Below are 26,962 nucleotides of genomic sequence, written 5' to 3' on the forward strand. Positions count from 1 at the left end.
CAGAAGGAGCTTGGCTGCTCCCAGAGGCGTGTTCCACTTCACTCATTTATACCTCCCCAGTGGTGAATCTGCAGTCAAGGTATGTGTTTCCAGCTTCTCTTTAATATGAAAAGTTCTCTTTATTTAAAGTCACTATGTCGCTTCTTGGAAACGACTTCTTGAATTCTTAATATGTTTCTGATTCAGTGATAAAAGATCTGATGTCATTAGTGTTCCAGGAAGACAGAGGAGAAAAATAATCTTTGCTAATGTGATTATATAACTTGTCAGGTTTTGCAGACCTGTAGCATTTACAGAAAAATGCTTTATTTCAAAGTTCCCAACCTATCAAAGGCACAGGGCTTTTCACCTGCGACGGATACTGTTCAGAGTATGGGCTACTGGAGGGTAAGGATTTCTTCTGACCAGAAGAAATCACACCATGGGCACCCGTTCTTTCATCTCACAAAAAAACCAGAAAGTGCAAGCAACTAACTTTGTTTTCAGCTGAGAAATTACCTACAAAATAGTAGGGAGAAACCAGAGGCAATTCTTTTCTGTACATACTGATCGTCTTCTGTTTATTATTTTGATTGTAAACTTTGTGGGGCGGGAACTGTGTATGTGTGTACAACTTACACTGCTAACCTGTCTGATCTGCATTGACTGAATGGCAAAGACTAAACATTTAAAGATATTTCTTATGTTACAAAGAAGAAAAGTTTTGGATCACCTTTAAGCAACATTATCAGTTTCTTTCTAACATCTGTATCCAAATAAAAAAATGCAATAGGAGCATGACTTATAAGATCATAGAATCATAGAATCATAGAATAGTTTGAGTTGGAAGGGACCTTTAAAGGTCATCTAGTCCAACCTCCCTGCAGTGAGCAGGCACATCTTTAACTAGATCAGGTTGCTCAGAGCCCTGTCCAACCTTGGGTACATGAGCATCTACATAATGCTGATAAGATGCTGATAAAAACAAATAAAAGTTTAGAACTGGGTTTGTAATTAGCATCATGTAACAAAAAGACTAAAGGTTGAAATATATGTTATACTTCTAGCTATTAATCTTCCATTACACTGTATCCTAAGCAGCCATCTTATCGTAAAAAAAATAACGAAATAGCCATAAACCCAAAAGAATTAAATAGTTTGTCATTAGAATCCTTGTTTTAATACACTGTATGTAATCTTACAGATGTCATCCCCTAAGATAAGAGTGTATTATTATCATGAACAGCTGTACATACTTTCTTAAAAAAGCTAGAAGACAGTTAGCTAGGAAAATACCAATCTATTTTTACAGCAGAGTCTCTAAGATTGAAGTATTAGGATATTGAGAGATACCAGTCATATGATTTTTATCTTGCCTGCTGTTCTCTCAGAATGTGCAATCATTAAGAAAAGAGTGAGGAGAAGAGTCTTTGCACTTCAGGATCATTGATCGACCTCCAAATATATTTGTCTTGTTTTCAATGTGAGTAGTGAAAACACAAAGAGAAGGGATAAATGTACCCAAGTGAATAAAGACTTTGGAGCAGCCAGAGCAGAGACACCTCCAGAAAATCTTTGTCAGGTTTTCCACTGGGTCCTGTACATGCTAGAACAAGATTAACTGAGTTACTCAGAGTTACCTGAACATTTTGTACTGACAATCCAACAAAAAATTTGCCTTTCCTACTGAATTAGAGCTTCATGAAATAAGGATCTTATCATTGCACTGGAACACAGCTTTAAAAAATTCTCATAGCTATGTAATATTTGCAGTTTTTTCTCAGACAGAAAACAAGAGGAATTTAGGAGAATTTTAGCACATTCATTACAAAACCCGTAAAATTCGCTGCTTAAGAATAGTTAGTGTTTCATAGTCTGTTTTCCATGGAAAGAAGGTGGTAAAAAGCTCTTGGAAACTAAAATCCCACTGTTTCCAAAATCATGGTAGGAAAAAATAATTGTATTGCAAGTCCAGGAAGACTCATCAGAGTTTTGCTCTCAAAGCAAAGCTTTGCTTTCAAAACAAATTCCATCCCAGTAACAAAGTCAACAGCAAAAGTACACCTGAACTCATTAGTAATGCTAATCAATATAAAGTTAAAAAAATCCTGAGAATAAAAAAGCCATTTTACCCATTTAGCTAGAACCTCTGCTTTTCTTTAAAAGTTATACATAATCCAGCCTTGTTCTGTTGTCACTCATGGTTTTTTAACACTCTCTGTCAGTACTCCATACATTTGAGTTTCCCCTACCTTATCTAAGGGTTTATCTTCCTTCCTTCTTGCATTTAGCACACTTTAAATTTTCCATACATCATGCTGAAAAGTTATGCCTCTGGCTAGCTGATACACAGCTGTAAACAAACACGGTGCTTTAAAGTGGAGACAAAAGCTTTCCTTAGCCAATCCTCTATAACTGGAGTATCTCTGGGTGAACGGGCAGCTACTAAAGAATCACACTCTACAGTTCAGTCTTTGGGTGCTGACTCACAAACCCTGCGTCTACCACCCCACTAAGGAGTTAAATATTGCAAAACAGACACTAATGGGATACAGCCCAGAAAAACACAAGGAGCAAAGTAGCCTGCTGAGAGCATGCTATCTTCAGTCTGATGACAAGCAAGACCAAAGCATTCAGACATTGTGGCAAAGCTGCTACATCAAACTTCAACAAAATGCTTCAGGACTTTTGGTGTTCGCTGAGGGGGTGGATTTAACTTAGTTTTGCTGCTGTGCTATATTTACCTTCCCTACATGTTAACTCCTCAACTCAGTTCAGCAAGGTTGGCCTGGTTTTTGTGATCCCTGCAAACAAATCTGATTATCCAGGTTTGCAGATCCGCTAGTGCTGAGCTTTGTACACTAAGGTATGCCAGCGTAGCAATAGCGCTGCAAAGTAAGGTGGATTTCAGACTGTGGATAATTTGCAGAGAACGGAGATGTCAAAATGCAGAAATCCATTTCTCACATTCACATTATCTGAGATTACAGGTAAACTCCATAAAAAAGAGAGTGAACTATGGCTAGAGGTCCAGGTCTTTTTGATATTAACAGGATTTATACATTCATGCCCAGAGGCAGAACTGGCCATAGCTGCTTTTCCTCCTGCAGTGTTCCTGCTTTGGCAGAAGGGAGTACGTTGTGGGCATGCCCTTTGGGACCTGCACCCCTGTGTCTCCGGAGATGCCCTGTCCTTTTTCCACAGCTCTATGATTTCCTATTAGTTGTTTGACTGACTGAAAGGATGCTGCTCTGAAGTGTCATGGGGTACAAAAGACAGGCAGCAGGTTCCCCTCCAGAAGGCTGATGTGAGCCCTCTGCCCACACACATGGAGCAAAGCAATAACCCAAACCATTTTCCTGATGTGAAGAGTAAACTGCCTGCAGATAGTGGGCAGAGCAGTAAACTGGAAGTGTTTCATCAGGTCCCCTGAGTATTTTTGCAGAAAGCAACTGTGAAGCCTTCATAATTCAAAGGTGAGACCTGATCCTTAAACACCTAAGTAGAAAGACAGAAATATTGCAGTATATGTCACTAGGTTTTAGCTCAGGTCCGCATGCACCTTTCATCTCCTTTTCCAGCAGTCTTTCCCTATAACAAGCTATATATTCTACACTCTGTGTATCACATTTGGCATCTACTTAGATTATAAACTCCTTGAGGCAAAGCCTGTCTCTATGCTTGCATGGCTTTTGCACACTCATTATCACCAAAGCCTCCGGCTGTCAGTATAACACAGACAGTATGGCAATATCTGCAGAGCTGTACTCCGGATCCTACCTGCTAGACTGGGGCAAACAGCACATCAAGCAAACAACCAGATGAAGGGACATAAAAAGTGATACAATTAACCACACAGCCCAGATCCTCAGCTGGGCTGAATGCTCACAGTGCCATCAGCAGAGTAATGACAGTTTACAGCAGATGATGTCTTGCAGACCTGTTAGCGGAGATGAGTGATTTTCTCACCAGTAATCTGTTTACCAAACATGATAGGGTAGCCACACCCTTTTTCTAGCTTCTTGTTCCAGAGGGAAAGGTCTGTGAAGGCTTGTTTTCCTAGATGTGAAATCAGGAGACAAAAAACAAATCTGTTCAGTGGGTGTTCCCTTAACTATCACAACAGGTAAACTTGCTATGCGACACAAAATACACTCCAAGTCAAATTTTAGCCATTGTAACTGTACAGCTTGAGCTCAAAGCTGAACTTCAGCCAATGAATCTTACAACCAGCCTAGCGTCATCAGGTTATTTATTATAATGGTCTCCTCTCAATCTGTGATATCTGAGCTCAAGGATGGATTTCTTATTTCTTTATTTCTTTAGACTGAGTCATCTAAATCAAGCCCTCCAGACACTGTGTTTGTACCCTGAAAGGCCCTCCCACATGCTTCTCGTGCAGGTTTCCATCTTACCTGCTCCAGACCAGCTCACAGATGGCTGTTCTGCTTGGCATCACCCAGAAAGTTTTGCTGTTCCTGGTCCTTCCAGTGCGAGGCACTGGAAACACACCAAACACTTTCTCCCAGAGTAAACAGCAAAACATTAGGCAAATAGGTTGTGGCACTAAAGGTGACCAGGAAATCTTTGCTTTTTGGAAATTCTCCTCTCTCTATGCACACACAGACATATATATAGACACACACATATGTACACCTATATAGACAAACACAAATAGATATTTATTAGCATCTTGTCAGAGAAGTAAAATACATGTTCCTCTGCATAATCATGTTATCCACACAGCCCTGTCCTACCCATTACTAAGGGACAATCCTACAAGAAGCCTCCACCAATTCCTTCCTGGTTCCCACATTTTTACTTGGTACAAAAAGATCAACAAATATTTTCATCAGACATTTCTGATGTGTCCATCTATTAGGATCAAAACTGTTGCATTTGTTTATTTCTTCTCCTTTGCCTGGGCAAGGATCTTTTTTTTTTTCTTTTTTCTTCTAGTTAATGCCAAAATTCCCAGGTCATGAGGATCTGGGATTATCCCTCAGGGGCAAACAAACAAGCAAAAGCAGTTATCTTCTCATAAGTCTTCATCTTGAGTAGAGATTTACAGTAAGTAACAAAGTCAAGTAATGAAGAAGATGGACTAATCATTTACAAGAACAAGGGCACCAGTTTAAAAGTTAAGAGCTTTCTAAACGGCTCTTGTCTTTTTTTTATTGGTGAGTTTGTCATGGTTTAACCCCAGCTGGCAACTAAGCACCACGCAGCTGCTCACTAACTCCCCCCTGGTGGGATGGGGGACAGAATCAGAAGGGTAAAGGTGAGAAAACTCGTGGGTTGAGATAAAGACAGTTTAATAGGTAAAGCAAAACTGCACGCACAATCAGAGCAAAACAAGAAATTCATTCGCTGCTTTCCATAGGCAGACAGCTGTTCAGCCATCTCCAGGAAAGCTGTAATGGCTACTTTGGAAGACAAAATGCCATAACTCCAAATGTCCCCCACTTCCTTCTTCTTCCCCCAGCTCTATATGCTGAGCATGACATCATATGGTATGGGATATCCCTTTGGTCAGTTGGGGCCAGCTGTCCTGGCTGTGTCCGTTCCCAACTTCTTGTGCACCCCCAGCCTACTTGCTGGTGGGGTGGGGTGAGAAGCAGAAAAGACCTTGACCCTGTGTAAGCACTGCTCAGCAATAACTAAAACATCTCTGAATTATCAACACTGTTTTCAGCACAAATCCAAAACATAGCCCCATGCTGGCTACTGTGAAGAAAATTAACTCTGCCCCAGCCAAAACCAGCACAGAGTTGCAAGTTCATTTTCAAAGCAATACTATTCCAACCTGGTTAAAGTAGTCATAATGAATCAGACATGAACGCAATTCGTGAATGGCTGGGATATTGTTCAGAGTAGTTTTTGATTTATAACATAAGTATTTTTTAAAAAACAGCATGTACAGACATGTTGCACAAGACAACTGTATGCTCTCACCTTCTATTTACATCATTCCTCTGAGAAACTTTTTTTCATTAAAAGAGTCACCTTATAACAAGAAATTCCAGCCAACTGTCTCACCAACAGGGACATTTCCCAGAAGCAGAAGGAAGGAGAAGTAACAAAGTGGAGTCAGTTTTGTGTAGATGCTTCCTGCAACATTAAGGAAACATCTTTTTTGGAAATATAAGATGGCCATTTGTTTTCTTCCACAATAGCTGGAGTCTACAAGTTGGCATCTGAATCATGATTACAGCTCATAACTGTACAGTATGAGACATCTGGAATTTCGTTCTGTCACACTTTGCATCATGTATCACTATAGATAGGTTTACTGTATAAGTAATTTTCTCTGCACATTTGTGTCATTTTTTTTTAAAGGGTTAAATAGAATATATGAATAAGGGTTGACTTAGGGTAAATGAATTCCGATCAAATAAGTTAAAAAATTGAAGAAAGATTTGTCTTTAAATACCAGAATCAAACAATATTGAATTTGGTACTATTTTGAAGCTAGGTAAAATAAGGATCCAAAGTCTGTAAACTATCTAGGTTTTATAAGGTTTTAAATGAAAATCCCAGATAAAACTCTCATAACTTTGGTATATGCCTGACTCATGCAGGATTCCTTATTCATTATTTGTTTTGGAACACTTTTCCCTCTTGGGAAACTAAACCCTTCTTTTTTTCTTTCTTTCCTTCCTTACATCCTTCCTTCCCAGCAGCAGCATTTCTCCTCCTTCATCCTTCCTTCCTTCCCTCCCAGTGGCAGCATTTTGCCTCTGTTTTCCTTAGCAGCATTATGTTCTCTTCCAGAACTCACATCCACTCATTTTCTCTTCACTTGTTCCTGCCCTGACATCCTGCCATGAGCCTTTTCTGCCTGCTGCAGAAAACTGTCGTGTGCAATATGACATAGTGCTTTATGTTCTACAAGAGTTGCAAAAGTGATGGTACACAAGTTCAAAGGTGACATGATTAACTTAAATCAGAGCATTTCTCAAAATTAACAAAGCTGGTCAGAAGACAAAATTTCTGTTTCATAGAAGAATTGGAAACGGCAGAAGGAAGAAGTGAAATTCCCACCTGGAATTAAAGAATCTTGACATTTTTAATGAAAGCAAGAAACCAAAACACAGAACACATGCACACACACAGGAGAAATCTGCCTGGGAATGGGTAGCACAGATTAGGGATTTTGAATGAGGCATCGTCCTTCTTAAGCAGGTGCCTGGGGGATAAATTGTAGTGAGTTGGGCTCTTTCATTCTTTCATTTTTGGAGCTGCTCCACTTTGTAAAGATAATAAAATGTTTAGTTGGCCAGACAGAGAAAGAATGAATCTGGATCTTCTGCTAAGCTGTTAGCAGTCAAGATGTCTGCTCCTTTGTTCAAGATCAGAAATGACATCTTTAAAATACTTTCTGTTAAATTCCCCAAATCTTTTGTGAAAAATCTTTCTTTTAAAATCAGTTTCTCCAGAAACTTTCTGTTTTGATAGTCAACACCATAGGAAAAGAAAATTCCCCTCCTCCAACATTTAGTAAAATATCTCCTATGTAGCTGTAGTAATACATGAGTGTGAGGTACCAGCAAGTGTGATCCATTAACTGTTATCACTGTGCAGACGGGAAAAGGTCTCTGACCTTGTGTCAGGATGCAGAGCCACCCCATGACAACCCAACACCATGTGACTGCTCAACCTTTGAAGGATCTTTGGGTTTTGTTAGCTTTGGGTACAATAGTTCTTTGAGGGAGGTGTGGAATATGTTAAGGGAATCTGTCTCTCTAACTAAATTCTCACTGTGTTTTTTTGTCGGCTCTGACATTCTGGAAGGAGCAGATAGGCATATGCTCTTCGTGAACACCATTGCTCAAAAACCACGTATACAGACTGAAAAACAAATTCACCAGATTCCAGTGAGGCTCTGACATCTGTTACTAACAAAGGGATGACAATAAATTAACACACTGGTTCATTTTAGAACACTGGCAAAGCATGAAAAAGCAAAAATAAAATCATAATCCAAACACTGACCGTTGTAAACTGGTGTTGTAAATCACACCGCTTCTCAGCTGGAGAAGTGTCCTGAACCTTTCAGACTTCTCAGTGTTGAAAGCCACATGCATGTTTGTACAACTTAGTCACCAAATCCCTATCAGCATGTATTTGAATACTTAGTTCGTCCAATAGAAATATGGTGTATTCCCACTTAAGAATTGTTGTCATTAGAGATCCCCTGGGTTTTCAGCAGAAAAACAGACTATATTGGATTTATATCCAATTTTATCTGCTGTGACTATAGAGGTAATTGCAATACAGCCTGAAGTTTGCTACTGTTACTCACACACACAATTTCCAATATTTACATCTGGTTTTGAGCTTTTCTCTGCAGTATACAGACTGTGGTGATTTTTAACCATGATATCTGACACCTGGCCTCTTTCTAATTGCAAATGCTTCATGTACTGGCTAAGTCAGGAGCAGAGATATGAAAATAATATGAAATGACTGTCCAAGCTGCTCAAGCAACATGTAACAGGACATGTTTAACCCAGGAAGGGCAAGGCAAAATGGCTTTCTGAAGTTTATCATTTAAGAAGTGGAGCACATTCCAGACTAGACTTCTCCTTGAGAAGGGAAGTCACCAGTCCTTGCACTGCCACACTCTGCTTTTTGGGGTTCTTAAAAGAGTATGAAATGTTAAAAAACAAAACAAAAAACCCTCCACTAATTCTTTTAGTAAAAACAACCTACTGTTTAGACAATGAGTATCACATCATGCTTGTATTGCCTTCCATGAGACAAATAAGTAATGCTGGGGATCATTCACTGGCATAGTCCATGAGAAAAGCCAGGCTTTTCAGGAGGTTGAAATTTGATTTTGTAGTTTAATGTAGCTTCTGAGATGGGTCTAAAGCTGTTGTCAGAGGTTCTAAGTTAAACAGAGACTGTCTTAAGAAGCCCATGCGGTAGAGGTGTTAACTTGAACAACCTGCATAAATATCATCTCCTCTGAGTTCTACCTGCTTGAAAATAAAGCTATAATTTCAATTGAATGTTATATAGTTAATCATACTTTCTAGCTTATTCTATTTTCAGAGCCCAACATGCTGTTTGAAAACTGCATCATTACTCAGTGAAGCCATCCATATATCCCTTTGGTGGAAGGCATTAAGAGAACACAAGGCATTATTACTAATTTATAGAAAGGACAGATTCTGCCTGTGATGCCCTCTGCACTAAGGACTCCTCTGCATGCACAGAGCCATCAATGTGTGGCTCAGCAATAGAAAAAGTAATAGTGACTGAAACATTTCCAGCTGCTGGTGGGGATGACTATTTGTAGTTGCAAGTATGCTTTGCAGACATAATTTGACAGTTTAGAACATCTTTTATGTTTTTGCAAAATGCAACAGAGACTTAATCAACTCCAGAGTAAAATAATCAGTTACCTGTATGATAAGAAATGAGAAAAGCAGCAGCTATTGTCGTGGTTTAGCCCCAGCCAGCAACTAAGCACCACACTGCCGCTCGCTCACTCCCCCTGCCCCGATGGGATGGGGGAGAGAATCAGAGGAGTAAGACAGAGAAAACTCCTGGGTTGAGATAAGAACAGTTTAATAATTGAAATAAAGTAAAATAGTAATGATAATAATAACACAATAATAATAATAATAATAATAATATACAAAGCAAGTGATGCACAATGCAATTGCTCACCACCCACCAAGCGACACCCAGCCAGTTCTCAAGCTGCGATTGCTGCTCCCCCCAGCCAACTCCACGCAGCTTATATACTGAGCATGACGTGACATGGTATGGAATAGCCCTTTGGTCAGTTTGGATCAACTATTCTGGCTGTGCCCCCTCCCAGTTTCTTGTGCACTTGGCAGAGCATGGGAAGCTGAAAAGTCCTTGACTAGCATAAGCAGTACTTAGCATCACCTAAAACATCAGTGTGTTATCAGCATTATTCTCATCCTAAATCCAAAACACAGCACTGTGCCTGCTACTAGGAAGAAAACTAACTCTATCCCAGCCGAAACCAGGACAGGGTCAAAGAAATAGCTATTAGACTTTGGGAAGCAACTAGTCAACCACACATACTATGAGCTTCCAATCTTTGCTATTGGAGACAGTATGGCTCAAAGGCCATACTTGTGAAACCCAGTGGTGAAAATGTGCAGGAAATGCTGCATTATTGACCTTGGTGTCTGCATGGTCATTCCTCTCACATAATCTGTCTCCTCACTCCAGCTGCAGTTTGTAGCCAGGGTGTTTGTTGGGGTTTTTTCCCTTCTTAAATGTGTTATCACAGAGGTGCTACCACTGGGCACCTTCCCAGCTGCCCCTACACAACAGATATGGGGCTCTGGAAGTTGAGGGCCAGGCAAGTGGGGAGGGAGGTGAAGGTGAAGGTCCAGCCGGGGGGTTGCTGAGGGCCAGTCAGTCATCCCCACAGATTATGACTGCCCCTGTTAAGAAAAAAAGGAGGGTAATTGTGGTGGGTGATTCCCTCCTGCTGGGAACTGAGGGCCCAGTCTGCCACCCGGACCCATCCCACAGGGAAGTCTGCTGCCTCCCTGGGGCCCAGGTTAGGGACGTTACTAGGAAACTCCCCGATCTCGTGAGGCCCTCAGATTATTACCCATTGCTGGTTCTACAGGTTGGCAGTGATGAGATTACAGAGAGAAGTCCTAAAGCAATGAAGAGGGACTTCAGGGCACTGGGGTGATTGGTCGCAGGATCAGGAACACAGGTAGTGTTTTCCTTAATCCCGTCAATGGCACCGAAGAATGCTGAAAGGAATGGTAAAACTCACCTGATTAACAGGTGGCTCAGAGGCTGGTGCCATAGGTGGAATTTTGGTTTTTTTGATCATGGGGAGGTTTACACAGCACCGGGCCTGCTGGCAGCTGATGGAGATCGGCTGTCTCCAAGGGGGAAAAGGATTCTTGCCCATGAGTTGGCTGGACTCATTGAGAGGGCTTTAAACTAGGTTTGAAGGAGGAAGAGGATATAAACAGGCCTGCTAGTGAGGAGCCCAGGGGCGGCATGGCGACACTGGGGGCAAAATTGATAACCTATCTCAAGTGCATGTACACCAATGCACGTAGCATGGTCAACAAACAGGAGGAGCTGGAAGCCCTTGTGCAGCAGGATAGCTATGACACAGTTGCCATTGCAGAAACGTGGTGGGACACCTCTCATGACTGGAATGCTGCACTGGATGGCTATAAGCTCTTCAGAAGGGATAGGCAGGGAAGGAGAGGCGGTGGGGTGGCTCTGTATGTTAGGGAGTGTTTCGACTGCATAGAGCTTGACAGTGGTGATGACAAGGTGGAATGCTTATGGGTAAGGATGAGGGGGAAGGCTGGAAAGGCGGATGTCCTGTTGGGAGTCTGCTATAGAACACCCAACCAGGATGTAGAGATAGATGAAGTGTTCTACAAGTGGCTGGCAGAAGTCTCGCAATCGCCAGCCCTTGTTCTTGTGGGGGACTTCAACTTGCCGGACATCTGCTGGAAATACAACACAGCAGAGAGGCAACAGTCTCGGAAGTTCCTAGAGTGTGTGGAGGATAACATTCTGACGCAGCTGGTAAGCAAAACTACCAGGGGAGGTGCCTCGCTTGACCTGCTGTTTACAGAGAAGGGCTCGTGGGAGATGTCGTGGTCGGAGGCCATCTTGGGCTTAGTGACCATGATATGATAAGAGTTCTCAATTCTTGGCGATGTAAAGAGGAGGGGCAGCAAAACTGTTACCATGGACTTCCAGAGGGCAGACTTTGGCCTGTTCAGGACATTGGTTGGGAAAGTCCCTTGGGAGGCAGTCCTGAAAAGCAAAGGGGTCCAGGAAGGCAGGACGTTCTTCAAGAAGGAAGTCATAAGGGCACAGGAGCGGGCTGTCCCTGTGTGCCGTAAGACCAACTGGCGGGGAAGACGACAGCCTGGCTGAATAGGGAGATTTTGCGGGGGCTCAGGGAAGAAAGGAGAGTCTACTGCCCTTGGAAGAAGGGGCGGGCAACTCAGGAAGAGTACAGGGATCTTGTTAGGTCATGCAGGGAGGAAATTAGAAAAGCAAAAGCCCAGCAAGAACTCAATATGGCCACTGTTGTAAAAAATAATAAAAAATGTTTTTATAAGTACATCAACAATAAAAGAAGAGCCAAAGAGGATCTCCATCCTTTGCTGGATGTGGGGGGGAACATTGTCACCGAGGACAAGGAAAAGGCTGAGGTTCTTAACACTTTCTTTGCCTCTGTGTTTAATAGCCAGACCAGTCATCCCCAGGGTACTCAGCCCCCTGAGCTGCAAGGCAGGGACGGGGAGCAGAATGGAGCCCTCATAGTCCAGCAGGAAGCAGTTAATGACCTGCTATGCCATCTGGACACTCACAAGTCTATGGGGCTGGATGGGATCCACCCAAGAGTCTCCCATAACATTCTCCTTGGGAAGCTGGCAGCTCATGGCTTGGATGGGCATAGTCTTCACTGGGTAAAAAACTGGCTGGGTGGCCGAGCCCAGAGAGTTGTGGTGAATGGAGTTAAGTCCAGTTGGTGACTGATCACAAGCAATGTTCCCCAGGGCTCTGTTTTGGGGCCAGCCTTGTTTAATGTCTTTATCAACGATCTGGATGAGGGGATTGAGTGCGCCCTCAGTAAGTTTGCAGATGACACCAAGTTGGGCAGGAATATTGATCTGCTGGAGGGTAGGATGGCCCTGTGCAGGGACCTGGACAGGCTGGATTGATGGGCCGAGGCCAGCTGTATGAGGCTGAACAAGGCCAAGTGCCGAGTCCTGCACTTGGGTCACAACAACCCCATGCAACGCTGCAGGCTTGGGGAAGAGTGGCTGGAAAGCTGCCTGGCCGAAAAGGACCTGGGGGTGTTGGTAGACAGCCGGCTGAACATGAGCCAGCAGTGTGCCCAGGTGGCCAAGAAGGCCAACAGCATCCTGGCTTGTATCAGGAATAGTGTGGCCAGTAGGAGCAGGGAGGTGGTTGTCCCCCTGTACTCGGGGCTGGTGAGGCTGCACCTGGAATACTGTGTCCCGTTTTGGGCCCCTCACTACAAGAAAGACACTGAGGTGCTGGAGCGTGTCCAGAGAAGGGCAACAAAGCTGGTGAAGGGTCTGGAGCACAGGCCTTATGAGGAGCGGCTGAGGGAACTGGGGTTGTTTAGTCTGGAGAAGAGGAGGCTGAGGGGAGACCTTATCGCTCTCTACAACTACCTGAAAGGAGGCTGTAGTGAGGTGGGTGTTGGTCTCTTCTCCCATGTAGTTAGCAATAGGACGAGAGGAAATGGTCTCAAGTTGTGCCAGGGGAGATTTAGATTGGATATTAGGAAAAATTTCTTCCCGGAAAGAGTGGTCAAGCATTGGAACAGGCTGCCCAGAGAGGTGGTGGAGTCACCATCCCTGGAAGCGTTCAAAAAATGGGTAGACGTGGCACTCTGGGACATAGTTCACTACCCTTGATTGGTTTAGTGTGGACTTGGTAATGTAGGTTAATGATTGGACTGGATGATCTTAAAGGTCTTTTCCAACCTAAATGATTCTATGATTCTATGATTGCAAATACCCTTGACAACAATGTAAACGACAGTGATTGGAGGCACTGGAGATGGCAAATCTCTGCCTGTTTTCTAAATGACTGCTACAATGTTTTCAAGGTGCTAGAAGCAAAAGTGCTTTCAGGGCACAGACCCAGTTCATCTGAAAGGCAAATCTCTCCATTAAGTATTTAATGCACAAAGGGAGTAGTATTGGCAAATATTATTTGTCCATTAGACCTTGGCATTTTGCCTAGTCATAAGAACTTAGAGCTGTGTATTGGGTTTACATGGCAAGGTTTTGGTAGCAGAGGGGCTACAGCGGTGGCTTCTACAAGAAGCTGATAGAAGCTTCCCCTATGTCTGATAGAGCCAATGCCAGCTGGCTCCAAGACAGACACACTGCTGGCCAAGGCCAAGCCAGTCAGCAACAGTGGTAGCACCTCTGTGATAACGTATTTAAGAAGGGGAAAAAAACCAACAAACACCTTGGATACAAACTGCAGCTGGAGTGAGGAGACAGAATATGTGAGAAGAATGACCATGCAGACACCAAGGTCAGTGAAGAAGGAGGGGGAGGAGATGCTCCTGGAGCCGAAGCAGAGATTCCCCTGCAGCCCCTGGTGAAGACCATGGTGAGGCAGGCTGTCCCCATGGAGCCCATGGAGGTCCACGGGGGAGCAGATATCCACCTGCAGCCCAGGGAGGACCCCACACTGGAGCAGGTGGGTGTGACTGAAGGAGGCTGTGACCCCGTGGGAAGCCTGCACTGGAGCACGCTCCTGGCAGGACCTGTGGAGGGGAGGAGCCCATGCTGGAGCAGGTTTGGTGGCAGGACTTGTGACCCCGTGGGGGACCCACACTGGAGCAGTCTGCTCCTGAAGGACTGCACCCCATGGAAGGGACCCACGCCGGAGCAGTTCATGAAGAACTGTAGCCCGTGGGAAGGACCCACGTTAGAGAAGTTCATGGAGGACTGTCTCCCGTGGGAGTGACCCCACGCTGGAGCAGGGGAAGAGTGTGAGCAGCCCTTCCCTGAGGAGGAAGGAGCAGCAGAGACAATGTGTGATCAACCAACCGCAACCCCTATTCCCCATCTCCCTGTGCCGGTTGTGAGAAGGAGGTAGAGAAAATCGGGAGTGAAGTTGAGCGTGGGAAGAAGGGAGGGGTGGGGGGAAGGTGTTTTAAGATTTGGTTTTATTTCTCATTACCCTACACATGTTCTCACTCCTCTCTCCCACTCAGTTTTGATTGGTGATAAATTAAATTGATTTCCCCAAAGTCGAGTCTGTTTTGCCCATGACAGCACTTGCTGAGTGATCTCCCTGTCCTTATCTTGACCCACAAGCTTTTTCATTATATTTTTCTCTCCCCTGTCCAGTTGAGAAGGGGAGTGATAGAGCGGCTTTGGTGGGCAATTGGCATCCAGCCGGGGTCAAACCATCAGCTGCTACCCAGGGAAAAGAGCAGTATTTCAATTGCTAAGAGAAAGGAGTGGGCAAACTGAGCTGAAGAGGTCTGGTAGGAGTAATTCAACAAACAGCAAAGCTTTAGAGGACATCCATGTGCATATCAGTGAGGGAGTCTTAAGTGGAGTTTTGTGCACTGCTGAATAGCTCTTCCACTACTGCAAGGAGAATAAAGGAGCATCAGTTAGTACATCTTCTTGGGGAGAAGAAGTGCTTCAGGACTTAAAGTTTTTTCTTCTTATTCTACCTCTGTTGCTCTATTAATATCCTCCAGTTCTTTCTGCAGGATATTCCCATTGTTCTCTGTAATGAAGATATCAAGCAATTTATGTAATTGGCATGCTTCATCAGTGCTCTCCTATCTTTCATACTGAGATCACACCTGTAACTATTTTATTAGTTGAACCCCAAGACCAGTTCTGAGAACCTACCCTAGGAACAATTCCTCTAGCCCACCTCTCAAACTGTCATTGGCCAGTTGAAAATTCACATTTTCCAGCTTAGCTGTTTTCAGCATGGTACTTGCAGTAGTTCTGATCTATCTGGGTTTCAGGAAAGGTTGTTTTCTAAAGCAGGAAATTCTTACTTTAACAAAGAAATGTAATCTAGCTACACAAGCTACTCTTGATAAAATTACTAACATTTTATTTCTTTATCACTGCATACAGGTTACCTTAGCTATTCACTGGGCTCAAGGTATTGTCTGCCACTTGATAGATGCATTGTGCTGTTTTATACCATCAGACCTGCCATTTCACATCACATTAGGCTCCTGCAATGGATATTAAATGGGTCTCACAACATTAGTGCATTAAGCTCTTTGAATTTTGCAGTGGTGATGGAGTACAGCAATTCCTTGTCATACAACAGAGAATTCCCATGGTGCCTGCAGTGCTTAGGGGAGGGGAAACAACCTCCTTTCACCCTGCTCCAACCTGGTAAATCTACATCTCACATCATAAAACTCAGGAAGTTTATAGTCTCTCATTTGTCCTCATAATTCCGTTAAACTGTGCGAGTTGTAATCATACAACTCTGTAGACAGAGACCATGAGTGCTGCAGGAGGGTTAAGGGAGGTGCAAGATTTCAGCCCTGGGACAAGGCTTAGGCTTTCCCAGCAGTCACTGCCACGCAACAGGGAGCCCTGTGTGGTTCCTGGTGCCAAAGCATATTACTCTAAGCAGCACATTTGCTGCTTCTCTCCCTGTACAAATGTGCAGTTAGGCTCACTCCCATCCATCCCTATTTGCAAGACAGGGCAATGGGGGAGATATTATCAAGCTAGGCACTGAACCGGCTAGGCACGGGAATAAATTATGTTAATAGACAATCATTTTCTCAGCAACAGATCCAATGTTGAGTGCAAATTCTGCAAAGATGAAAAATGTGAGCTAAATATTGTCTGATCATTGCCCCTGTTGGCAGGAGGTCTTTCAGCTAATGATAGAAACTATTGAGCTTTGTCAGTCTAAGCAAATAAGACCAAGCTTTGAGTTTATTTCTCCCATTCTACAAACAAAGTATATTGACCTTCTTTACTTATTTCTACCTAGCAATTGTCAGGGCCCCAGACAGCACTGTCTCCATTAAGCACATTTCCCTTCCCCTCTCCCTGTGTGACTTGCAAATTTGCCCCTGATCTACATCTGCCATCTTCATCTCTATTTTCTTCAGCATCTCTTCTGTCTGTGCCTTTGAGAAAGGGAGCCACTCAGCCTGAAAGCTGGGCTGAGTGGGAATCTTCAACCAGTGCATTCGGGGATGTGTCCTACCCTGGCATTGTTTAAAGTGTCTGCCTAATGAAGTAGCAGCATTCCTGTTTATGTTATTGCTGTAAGCTAGTGCTTGCCCTCAAAGGCACCAAAGAACTTGAGAAAAGGAAGGGAAAGCTTGATGCTACTTGCAAAGTTTGACCCTGTACCCCATACCTTACCAAGAATGAAATACAAAACATTATTTTGGACCAAATATTAAGATCAAGTAAACAAAACCCAAAAGAACAGCAGTCAGACATAGCAGCAGATGGACCCTAAGCTCAATGATATGCTCAGAGCTTTCTGAAAGCAAATGCTCTCAACAAAGCCCAAGATACCAGTGTGCAAAACTAAGCTGACCCAGTATCATATACATGGGAAAACACAGAGCACTGATAAGACACAGTATCAGATGTGATAAACACATCTATAGGCATGATAGGGCTCACCTTATCTCCAAATGAGCAGACATAGTGTGTGAGTCTCCTAGCACAAACCTGAACCCTAGACACAGGCGGAGTCTTGGACCATGATGACCAGCCATGGTTCCCATGAAAAAGTTCTCAAGGAATAACTCATTTGGGTGACTGTTCTTCACTTCTGCAATGCTTTTGCAGTCCCACTCCTACTGCAGCTCCTAGATTTCTCTCTTTCCTGACCCTAACCCTAACCTAAATGCTAGTTGTTGGCTGAGCTTTGGACAATGAGCACTTATGCTTAACCATACTTGTTCTCATATGGGGATCGCCAAAAAGAAGAGAACAAAGTACCCTGCCAGCCTTGCACAATGAGTTTGTGGTCAGTTTTCTCCTGTTTGAGTGTTTTCCTTCTCAGTTGTCAAAACATTTTAAGCAAATGCACTACAATAAACACAGAAAAAGTATAGGCTCAGCTGTGACATCAGTGCATTGTGTGAGGGTAATATGCCTTGCTGTAAGAGAATCAGAAAGTTATCATCTTGGTTCAGGGAGACACAAAGCTACTCAGGACTCCTGACACCAGGTTCTGGAGTAGAGTGGCATTAAGTCTAAGGGGGCAGGAGTAGGGGGTCCATGAAGATTAAGGTCCTGGAGAATTAAAGAAGATTAAAGAGACTTGACAATGGCAGCAAGTAATTCAGTATTCACGAGGAGAGAGAGAAGGAGTTGCGAGATTGGCATTATAAACCTCGCAACTGATATTTTCCAAAGTTGGAAGAATCAGATTCATGTCCCTGCTACAACAATTATTTAAGTATTTATACTCATTTGAAATAACTTCATAAAGAGAAATAGTCTTAATCAACATTATTCAATAAGCTTGTGGCCTTTTACTATACAGGCATGGGGATCACCTGAGTTCAAGATTTTGTTCCAAGTTAAACAGAATGGAGACTTGGAAATAGGTCTGTCATCTGTCCAGTGACTGCAAAGAGAGGAAGAAATTGGCTTACGCTTGATTAACACTTAGATTTAACAGCATCGTATACTTCATTCCTTCGTAGACATATACTATGTTGAGAAAGCTGGGGATGGAGAAAAAAAATAACTCAGTAAATCAGAACAGCTTAAACTTTCTCAGAGGTGTCTGAACAGCAGAAATTGAAGTGTGTGCTGCAAGGGGGAGAAAGGCAGTGATCATCTCTGTTTTCAGAGTAGTTTAGTAGTTTTTTTAATTTGTCTTCTTTCTCTGAACTACAATGGTAAAAGTTGCCGAACAAGTACAGAAAGTTCTACTGTGTTTATTAATCCATCATACACAAAAGGGAAGGGCAAAGCTTCACAGTGTTAACACAATAGAAATCTCCAGGAAAACAGAACTTTAAACCCGTATTCAGGTCTAAATTTAACTTAGGGATTTGTTGCTGTGAGCACATGACTATGTACAGGTCTCGAATGTATCAAATTTTCAATTCTTGATTGCCCCACAGTTACAGACCTCATTTACTTCTATTGCCAAACACTCTCAAATATTAGCAGAAGGTTTATTGTGGGGCTGAGGGATTTAGCCTCGTATTTCATTCTTTTGTCCAAACTGCTCCTTGCTATAATATGCCTCAAAACAACCCCAGGACAGTATTTGAAAGACTTGGCATTTTCTACTATTTATTTGCTTATACCCTTCCCTTTTTAATTTAATGAAGCTTTGATGCAGCCTTTCTCTGCAAGAAGAATGTTCTTACTCATTATATCACCAACTGCAGTGCTTTTCTGCGATACTTCCTGAAATCCAGGATCTATGAAAGTTTTCACAGCTCCAAAGAACAGCTAAGTGAGCTAACACATGCAACAAAACCACAGCTCAATCTTTACAGCACTTTGTTTTAAGAAGTGCCCAATAAGCGCGCCCAAGTTCATCATCTAGGCCTTGCGCTCACCATTGACTGGGAGTAAGTCATGTAGCCTCATAACAGCTCATATAATAAATTTTCACAGGAAAAAAGGATTTCTGAGAGACTGAATCCACTCACATTTGTAAATCACTCTCAGTAAAATTACTGTTAGTGAACAATACAATAATATATGGCATTTATACATGTTACAATAGGAATGGTAGATGATCAGAGTTGTATGGCATTACATTTCTGACTAAACGTGTTTTCCCTCGTCCATACTTCAGAGAGGGAAGAGGAAATATTTCTACAAGGAAAATGGTTAATTTAAAAAGTTATTTCTTGCTGAACATTTCTAGCTTATTTTGCCTTTGAGATAGTTATGAAAGGCTAAAAATATGGATGGGTTTTAAGTCAACTTTGAGGAATACAGAGTTCTCAGGAATTAGGAAGGTGTTATGAACATGCAGATCTTTTAAAAGGTCATAAAGTCAGCAAAAACGAGTATAGAGAGGCAGGTCTGGGTTTCTCCCTCTGTTATTTTACTGATAGATAATTCCTTTTTTCAGAAGAAATACAAAACAATAAAAACAAAAACCTTTTCCTCTAGCTCATGTGCTTCAACTGTTGCCAAGGTAGCACAGAGCTTTACATAGCACTGCTGTTCTCCCAAAAGACAATAAGCAGAAATTTTCCTTAAAAACAGCACTAAGCCAAGGTCCAATACATTTAGCACTACATCAGACTCTTATTCATTTCAAATATGGACCCAAACCTCCTTTATTCTATTTTTCAAATACTTAAAAATCAGAAGCTTATACTTTAACCATTTCTTCTGGAAGAAATCAGCAGCTTCTATTTTTGAGCTCTTAAAACCTGGGCTGTTTTAGCAGACTAATTTCCAGGAGACTCTTTTCCTTATCTACCTTTGCTCTAATTCCATATTTTATTTTACAGCTGTAACACTCTATTTTATAGTCTCTATAATGCTTTATTAAGCCCAAAGTTTTGCTAGTTTCACAGTGGAGTTATGCCCCCACCCTCCAATCTTAGCACTAACATCAAGGGGCAAAGTTGTCCCTGCAGTGTCTGGGGGTGCTTCAGTAACTCCAGGGTATCTTGCTGGGCTCTAGAAGACCACACCTCTCAGAGGTCCTGTATCATATACCAACCCCCTGCAGACATCCTAGACACCCTGCACTTTCAATCACCTGAACTGCCTCCCAAACACCTGGCTGCTTCTCTTCCTCAAAATCACAGAAATTTTTAACTCCTCTATACACACTGAATACAGTCTCTTAGGATTTCTGTTGAAAAGAAAGGCAAAACTCCCCATTGCTATGCCAGACCGAGTTGTCAACGAATGTGGATTCCTATTTTAATTTCCTGCACACCCCTCCTGCTCCACTGACTTAATGTCTCTGCTTAAGTCTTCCCAGATGTCTGTCTGTCTCTCTGGGTTTTTCTTTCTTTTCTAGCCATCTAAAGAGATAACTGAAGCAACACGAAGATTAGAAAGGTAAATGGAGCAGTACACACATGTTGCAACATGGCTCCAAGGGCCCAGTGCATCAGCCTAGATGCAGAAGCCTAACTCAGCACGTTTCAGTTGCCAGCGTTGACCTCTCAACTCCTGGCTGCGCAGGCTCTGCTCTCCTGGCACTCAGGCTACCTTCTGCTTCCCACTGAAAACCCCAGATAATACAAACCAACTTTTCTCCAGTTCTTTCTGTGATTTGGAAGAGCCAATTTTGTGTCCCAATACTTGGGGGAAAAAAAAAAAAAAGTTACTTTAGCAAAAGCCAGTTCCTGCACTGCTTTCAACAAATTGTCCTAACTTCCTAAGGAAACTTGGTGAGCAAGGGCACCCTGGTCAGCTAGGAAACTCCACTGAGCTAGGGCACTCTTTGCTGAAATTCAGCTTTTGTTTGTTGGCCTTAATCCAACTGGAAGTTTCAGCTATCATCACAAGAAGCACAAATTAAGAAATTCAGGATAAACCAGGTTGGAAGGGACCTGGAAGTCTCTAGTCCAACCTCTTGCTCAAAGCTGGGTCAGCTGTGAAATCAGACCATGCCACTCTGGGCTTTATCCAGCTGGGTCTTTAAAAATTCTGAGGTTGTCAAGGTTGAAATTGAATGATTTAGTGGCTGAAGATACCTGAAGATCCTGTTGTTTTGATCCTGGAACAGCCTCTAATGTTAAAAATAATTATTTCTCTGTTCAGATTAAGCACAACACACATTCCCTGTCCCCTGAAGGGGGAAGGAGGTAGAGAAATTGGGAAGGAGGTTGAGCCCAGGAAGAAGGGAGGGGTGGGGGGAAGGTGTTTTAAGATTTGGTTTTTATTTCTCACTGTCTTACTCTGATTTGACTATTAATAAATTAATTATTTCCCCCAAGTTTAGTCTGTTTTGCCCTTGACAGTAATTGGTGAGCGATCTCCCTGTCCTTATCTCAACTCATGACCCTTTCATTATATTTTCTCTCCCCTGTCCAACTGAGGAGGGGGAGTGATAGAGTGGCTTTGGTGGGCACCTGGCATCCAGCCAGGGTCAACCTCCTGCATTCACCAAGGCGGCATTTGTTATTTTGGAGAGATAGAGGAAGTGTCTGAAACATTCCTAAAATGTTCTGGTTTTACTGACCCCATGACTTTAATTTTTAATTTCCAATCTTTGTATAATGAATTTCTAATGGGATTTAGCACATTTGACGTTGTAGATCAGGGGCCACTTCTTGTGGCAATGTTAGCTTAAACATTTCCTGGTTTTCATTCACCCGCCACCGTCCCTTTGCACCCTGTGGCTGCCCTTGCAGTTACACTGTTAAGTTTCATGAGGCTTCATGCGGCACCAGATTGTGGAACTTGACTGGGACAAAAATAACCTTGCAGAAGTAAAGGTTATTTTAATGCAAATCAACTCCTTAATTTGTCAGAAAATTAAGGCAATAAAGAGACAGAGTTATTATCTCTCAAGGTTTGAATTTTTAGAGACCTTTTCAAAATTGTGGCTGTGTAAATCATAATTTATTCAGTAAACACATGCTTTAATGAGTTTCCTGTGCTATAGAGAATAGCACCGAGCACATCATTTACATAGGATTTGTAAACTGATCATTAGCACATTTTAGCTTGTTCTCTCCCATATTTCTATCAATGCTTTATGGAAGGGCTTGAGCTAAGGATCAAGGATGCAGGTCACCAGAATCCCCATGTCATGGACTTGGTCACATCCTAACTATCCCCTGCACACTGTTGCCAGACCACAATAATGTGATATAAGTAATTTATTTTAAAGTATTCTAGGGCTTTCCCTTCTAAAAAAAAATAATCTAAAAGTGATTAATTGTAAGAAAAATATCATAAATCTGTAGGCAGTTTCTGAGCTGCTATTTGCTGTAAATTAATTCCTGTTTATTGTTTTTCTATTAGTCATATAATGAGGGAAAGGCATAGAAATTGCCAACGTAGTCTTTATGACCAGTTTCTGAATTACTAATGAACATCGTATTAAATATATGCATACATTCAACCTCAAAGCATAAAATAATGTACTTACAATTCTTTCTGCTGGCTCACAGCCTTCTACCAGCAGAAGAATCAGCTTCTGCTAATTGCTTCATCCAACAGAACTTCTCTGTTCTCAGATGACCTTTTGTTGATCATCTATTAGTATTTCACTTCCTATGTGTTTTTACAGTGTAAAGTGCCAGCATACACAGAAAGGGAGACTTGAAACTGCTTTTTGCAATTTGTTAGTGGCATCTCTTGCAGCTACAAGAGTTGGGCTTTGAGATATTTAAATATTTTTGAATACCAGCATCTTGATGCCAGGCTTTGCTATGGGAAGATTAATTACAGAAAAGTATGGCTACCTGAGGTATTACTTAAGAACTGAGAACATAGAACATATCGGAAACATCAGGATAAAAATGAGTTGCAGTTAATAGGGGACATAGGAGGTAACAAAATGTTTCTGTAAATACATCAAAAGAAAGAGGATAATGGAGGAAAGTCTAGGCCTGTTACTAAAAGGAAAAGGGAATCAGTAACTCAGAGAATGATGGGAAGTTCAATGATGACTCTGCGTTAGTCCTCTTAGAAATGAAGATTTTGATCCGATATTTAAGATGATTGATTTGAACAACTGGATTTATGTGAACTGGGAAAGAACAAATTAAAGAATATATGGAGGTATGCAAAGTGGCAGGGTCATATATAACCCCCCCCAGCATGGTTCAGGAATTAGGAGAGGAAATCTTTGCTATCAATTTTTGTGTCTGTGAAACCAAGGAAAATGGGGACATTTCAGAAGCCCAGAGAGGACAATACACAATACTTATCTTTAAAAGGCACAGATAGCAGGACCGAGAGACTTACAAACTTGTCGATCTCATTTAAATACCTGGAAAACATGACAGCAAGATATTAAATAATCAGCATATCCACATATGGAGGATAATAAGGAATAACAAAGTGATAAGGAACTGCCAATATAAACTTGTCAAGAATAAAGTTCTGTCAGACTAATCCAATCTGGCCTAATGGATAAAGCAGAAGCAATAGATCAGACATATGTGGGCTTCAGTGAGGTTTTTGGTATTGTCTTATATTCCATTGTGCTGAAATATGAACAACTAAGGTGGTAGAAAAATGCACTATAGGTGCAGGTGCTCTGCTATGCCTGGAAGGGCTGAAACAAAAGTAAGATTTCTAACCAAAGCATTTACAACCTATAGTAAGCTGCTTGCACCTGGAAAATGAAGAGGACATAAATTAGAATACTGGCAGTGTTGCATAGCATGCACTGGGGATGGCATTTGTTTTCAGTATAGAACAGCTAAATCCATATCCACTAGACCTAAAAGCTCCAGATAACTAGTGTCAGCAAAAGCACAGTTCACTGGATGGGTGTCTACAACATGTGATGCTGTGTAATAAGGAGGCTTCACCAACCCATTCCCCAGATGCTGGTTGAAAACATTCAGAAGTCAAAAGGATACAAGTGTCTCAAGGTTGAGGTGGCTCTAACAATGACAAGGTTAATGAAGAGGCAGGATAGAGGATGGAGGGATGTTCCTGCAGTTAGATATGGTCTTAAAAAGTTGAGGTTTGGAGAGGATGATCTTGGAGAATGAGAATATTTATGTTGTTACCCAGTTTATACAAATACTGTTCTTTGCTTAAGTTATGAAGGATTGGAAATGTGCGCTGCTGACATTTTGTTTTGTGCCCATTAGTGCATTTTTAAACTACCTTGTCTTTCAAGGTTCTCAGTCCCACGTGCCTGTTTTATCCAGTTGACCTGTCCTGCCTGACACCTCTGTTATAAACTTTACAGTATAGACAGTCTCCTTTGTTACTGCCTTTACTGTACTCAGTAAAATGTGGTATTCATCTTCACTTTTGATTCTCAACCACTACAGTGATTAATCAAAACTAAGTACACAAAATATGACCACCATTTTTCAGTAATTCTGCACCCAACAGACAAATGTCTACATGCATATAGAGCACTGACATGTATCAACCAACAAATCCAGTAACCAGAGTATAAATGAGAACCACATCCTTTCAGGAATTACAAATGTGCCCCCTTTTTACTGCCAAGTTACCAGCTGAATCAGACAAATGTCTGAAAAGCTTCCAAACAAACCATAATATAAACAGTGGTATTTTAAAGACCTGGAAAAAGACAAACAGTATTTCTGTCACCCAGTCCAGACAATTATATATACGGATCTGGGAAGCCAGTCTTGTATTTGAATAGTATCTCAGTGTTCATTATCCCAGAACACAGCAATAAAAACCACAGTTAACATTTTAACAGTACTGAGTGGATGCTGGACACTCAACTTCTGTTTGGTCCTAGTAGCATTTAAGCACATATCTGACAGTTATGCCCATGAATAGCTCCCTGTAAGACCCCAAGCTGTTCTGACCCATGGAATGTCTACAGTACAGCAGCTGGTTTTCAGATTGTGCTCTTGCACTCAAATTGTCTCACTGCAGCCTGACCACAGGACCCATTAAAACCAAGTTCCCTTATAAAGATTCAACCATTTATGTCTGCTGTGACTTGCTTGCAGAAAGAGACTGTAACACAGCCACAAAAATACACAGGTGATTCCCATGAGAAGCCTCACTGCTTGCAAGCACTGATCCTTGCTCCTGCATCTTTCTCAGTGCAAACTAGAGCTTCAAACTGAATGTCTGCTGTGACAGTCATAACATTTCGGAAGAAAATATGGTGTTGTGTGAGGAGGAAACACCACTGCATTCCACCCAATTGCTTTACAGGAGAGGGTGTAAAATGTTGAGGATCATGCCACAGGGCTGGCAGCTTAACAATGAGCAACAGGAGACTCACAAGGTACATCTGTCCTTTAGGAGACTATGGCTATCGATACACAAAAATCAGAAAAGAAAACAACCATCAACCTCCTCAAAGAATTAAAAAAGACTTGCTGCAGCTTGGTTCTAGTGAAAAAATGACTGGTAAACATTCTCTTCAGTTAACCTGTTGGCTACAACCTCTGCTGTTGCTTTATGCCCTCTGTTTCACCCACTTAAAATTAGTCCATGCAGTCCATACCAGTTTAGACTGTGAAATTCTCTGCAAGCACGCAGGGCGTCTGCAAGAAAGCAACCCAGAGAATTGTAAGCCTTTGCAAAGCTGTGCTTTTTAGGACAGTAGGAAAAGCAGAGACAGCTTTTCTTACTGTGTCTTTTGTGGCAACGAGCTAGATGCAGCAATCTCACGTCATCTTTTTCTCTGCACAGATATGGTTTCCATCACAACTGAAAACGTTACACAGCTTTGCAACGTCACGGCCACCCAGGAGCTCACAGTCAGTCCGGCAATTGTCCACAATAATTCAGAATTGCATCAGCTGAATCAGTATGAATGTATTAATTCAGATATATGGAAATGGCTATGGGATTTTCAGCCTGGATTCCTCTGGTTTATATTTATTCTGGGAACGATAGAAAATTCCTTTGTCCTCACAGTTCTGTGTTTCCACAAAAGTCGCTGCACAGTGGCTGAAATTTACCTAGTAAACATGGCACTTGCTGACCTAATGTTAGTCGGTGTTTTACCTTTCTGGGCCATTAATATTTCTAATAAGTTTCAATGGTCCTTTGGCCTCTTCCTCTGTAAAGCTGTCAACATAATGAGTAACATGAACCTTTATTCTAGCATTTATTTCCTGACACTAGTGAGCATCGACCGCTATCTAGCCTTAGTGAAAACTATGTCTCTTGGACGGATGCGACGAACTGTCTGTGCCAAATGGAATAGCTTTGTAGTCTGGATGTGTGCATTGCTCATATGTTCACCTACGATGATGTTCCGAAATTTACAGTATTACGAAGAATACAACGTCACAGCCTGCATTCTTGTTTATCCATCCAGCTACTGGGAGCCTGCAAATAACTGCTTGCTGAATACTGTGGGCTTTGTGATCCCGCTCTGTGTAATTACCTATTGCACTGTGCAAATTATCAAAGCCTTACGAAGTAGTGAGCTACAAAAACTGAAATTAGTCCAGACAGAGAGGAGAGCCACCATACTGGTCCTTGCAGTGCTCTTGCTGTTTATCGTTTCCTGGCTTCCATTCCAGATCAGCACGTTCATCGACACAATCCGTTACCTCGCACCCACTTTCAAGTGCCTGGAAGAAATCAATAATATAGTGACCCAGGTAGCTACATACTGTGCCTTTAGCAACTGCTGCCTGAACCCAGTCCTGTATGTAATTGTTGGGAAGCACTTCCAGAAGAAGGCTGTGGAATTCTACAAGGACTTGTTCCCAAAGAGGTGCAGAAAATCACAGTCTGTGCAGGTGGAAAACTCCCTGGACACCATAAGAACTTCCATTTCAAGTGAATACCCAAGGAAAAAGTCTGTTTTCTCATTACCACAATAA

General features: G+C 42.2%; 1 protein-coding gene across 1 annotated transcript; it reads left to right on the forward strand.

The window, feature by feature from the left end:
• BDKRB2 (bradykinin receptor B2) lies at positions 1 to 26,962 on the forward strand. The gene is made up of 2 exons (XM_075713146.1): positions 1 to 79; positions 25,815 to 26,962. The coding sequence occupies exon 2, from the start codon at positions 25,817 to 25,819 to the stop codon at positions 26,960 to 26,962; it is 1,146 nt and encodes a 381-aa protein (XP_075569261.1). The 5' UTR covers positions 1 to 79; positions 25,815 to 25,816.

This window comes from Pelecanus crispus, chromosome 6, assembly GCF_030463565.1.
Source record: "Pelecanus crispus isolate bPelCri1 chromosome 6, bPelCri1.pri, whole genome shotgun sequence".
NCBI classification, from domain to species: domain Eukaryota; kingdom Metazoa; phylum Chordata; class Aves; order Pelecaniformes; family Pelecanidae; genus Pelecanus; species Pelecanus crispus.

Coding starts and splice junctions, on each gene's coding strand:
- BDKRB2 (XM_075713146.1), top strand. CDS start 25,817: ATGGTTTCCATCACAACTGAAAACGTTACACAGCTTTGCAACGTCACG.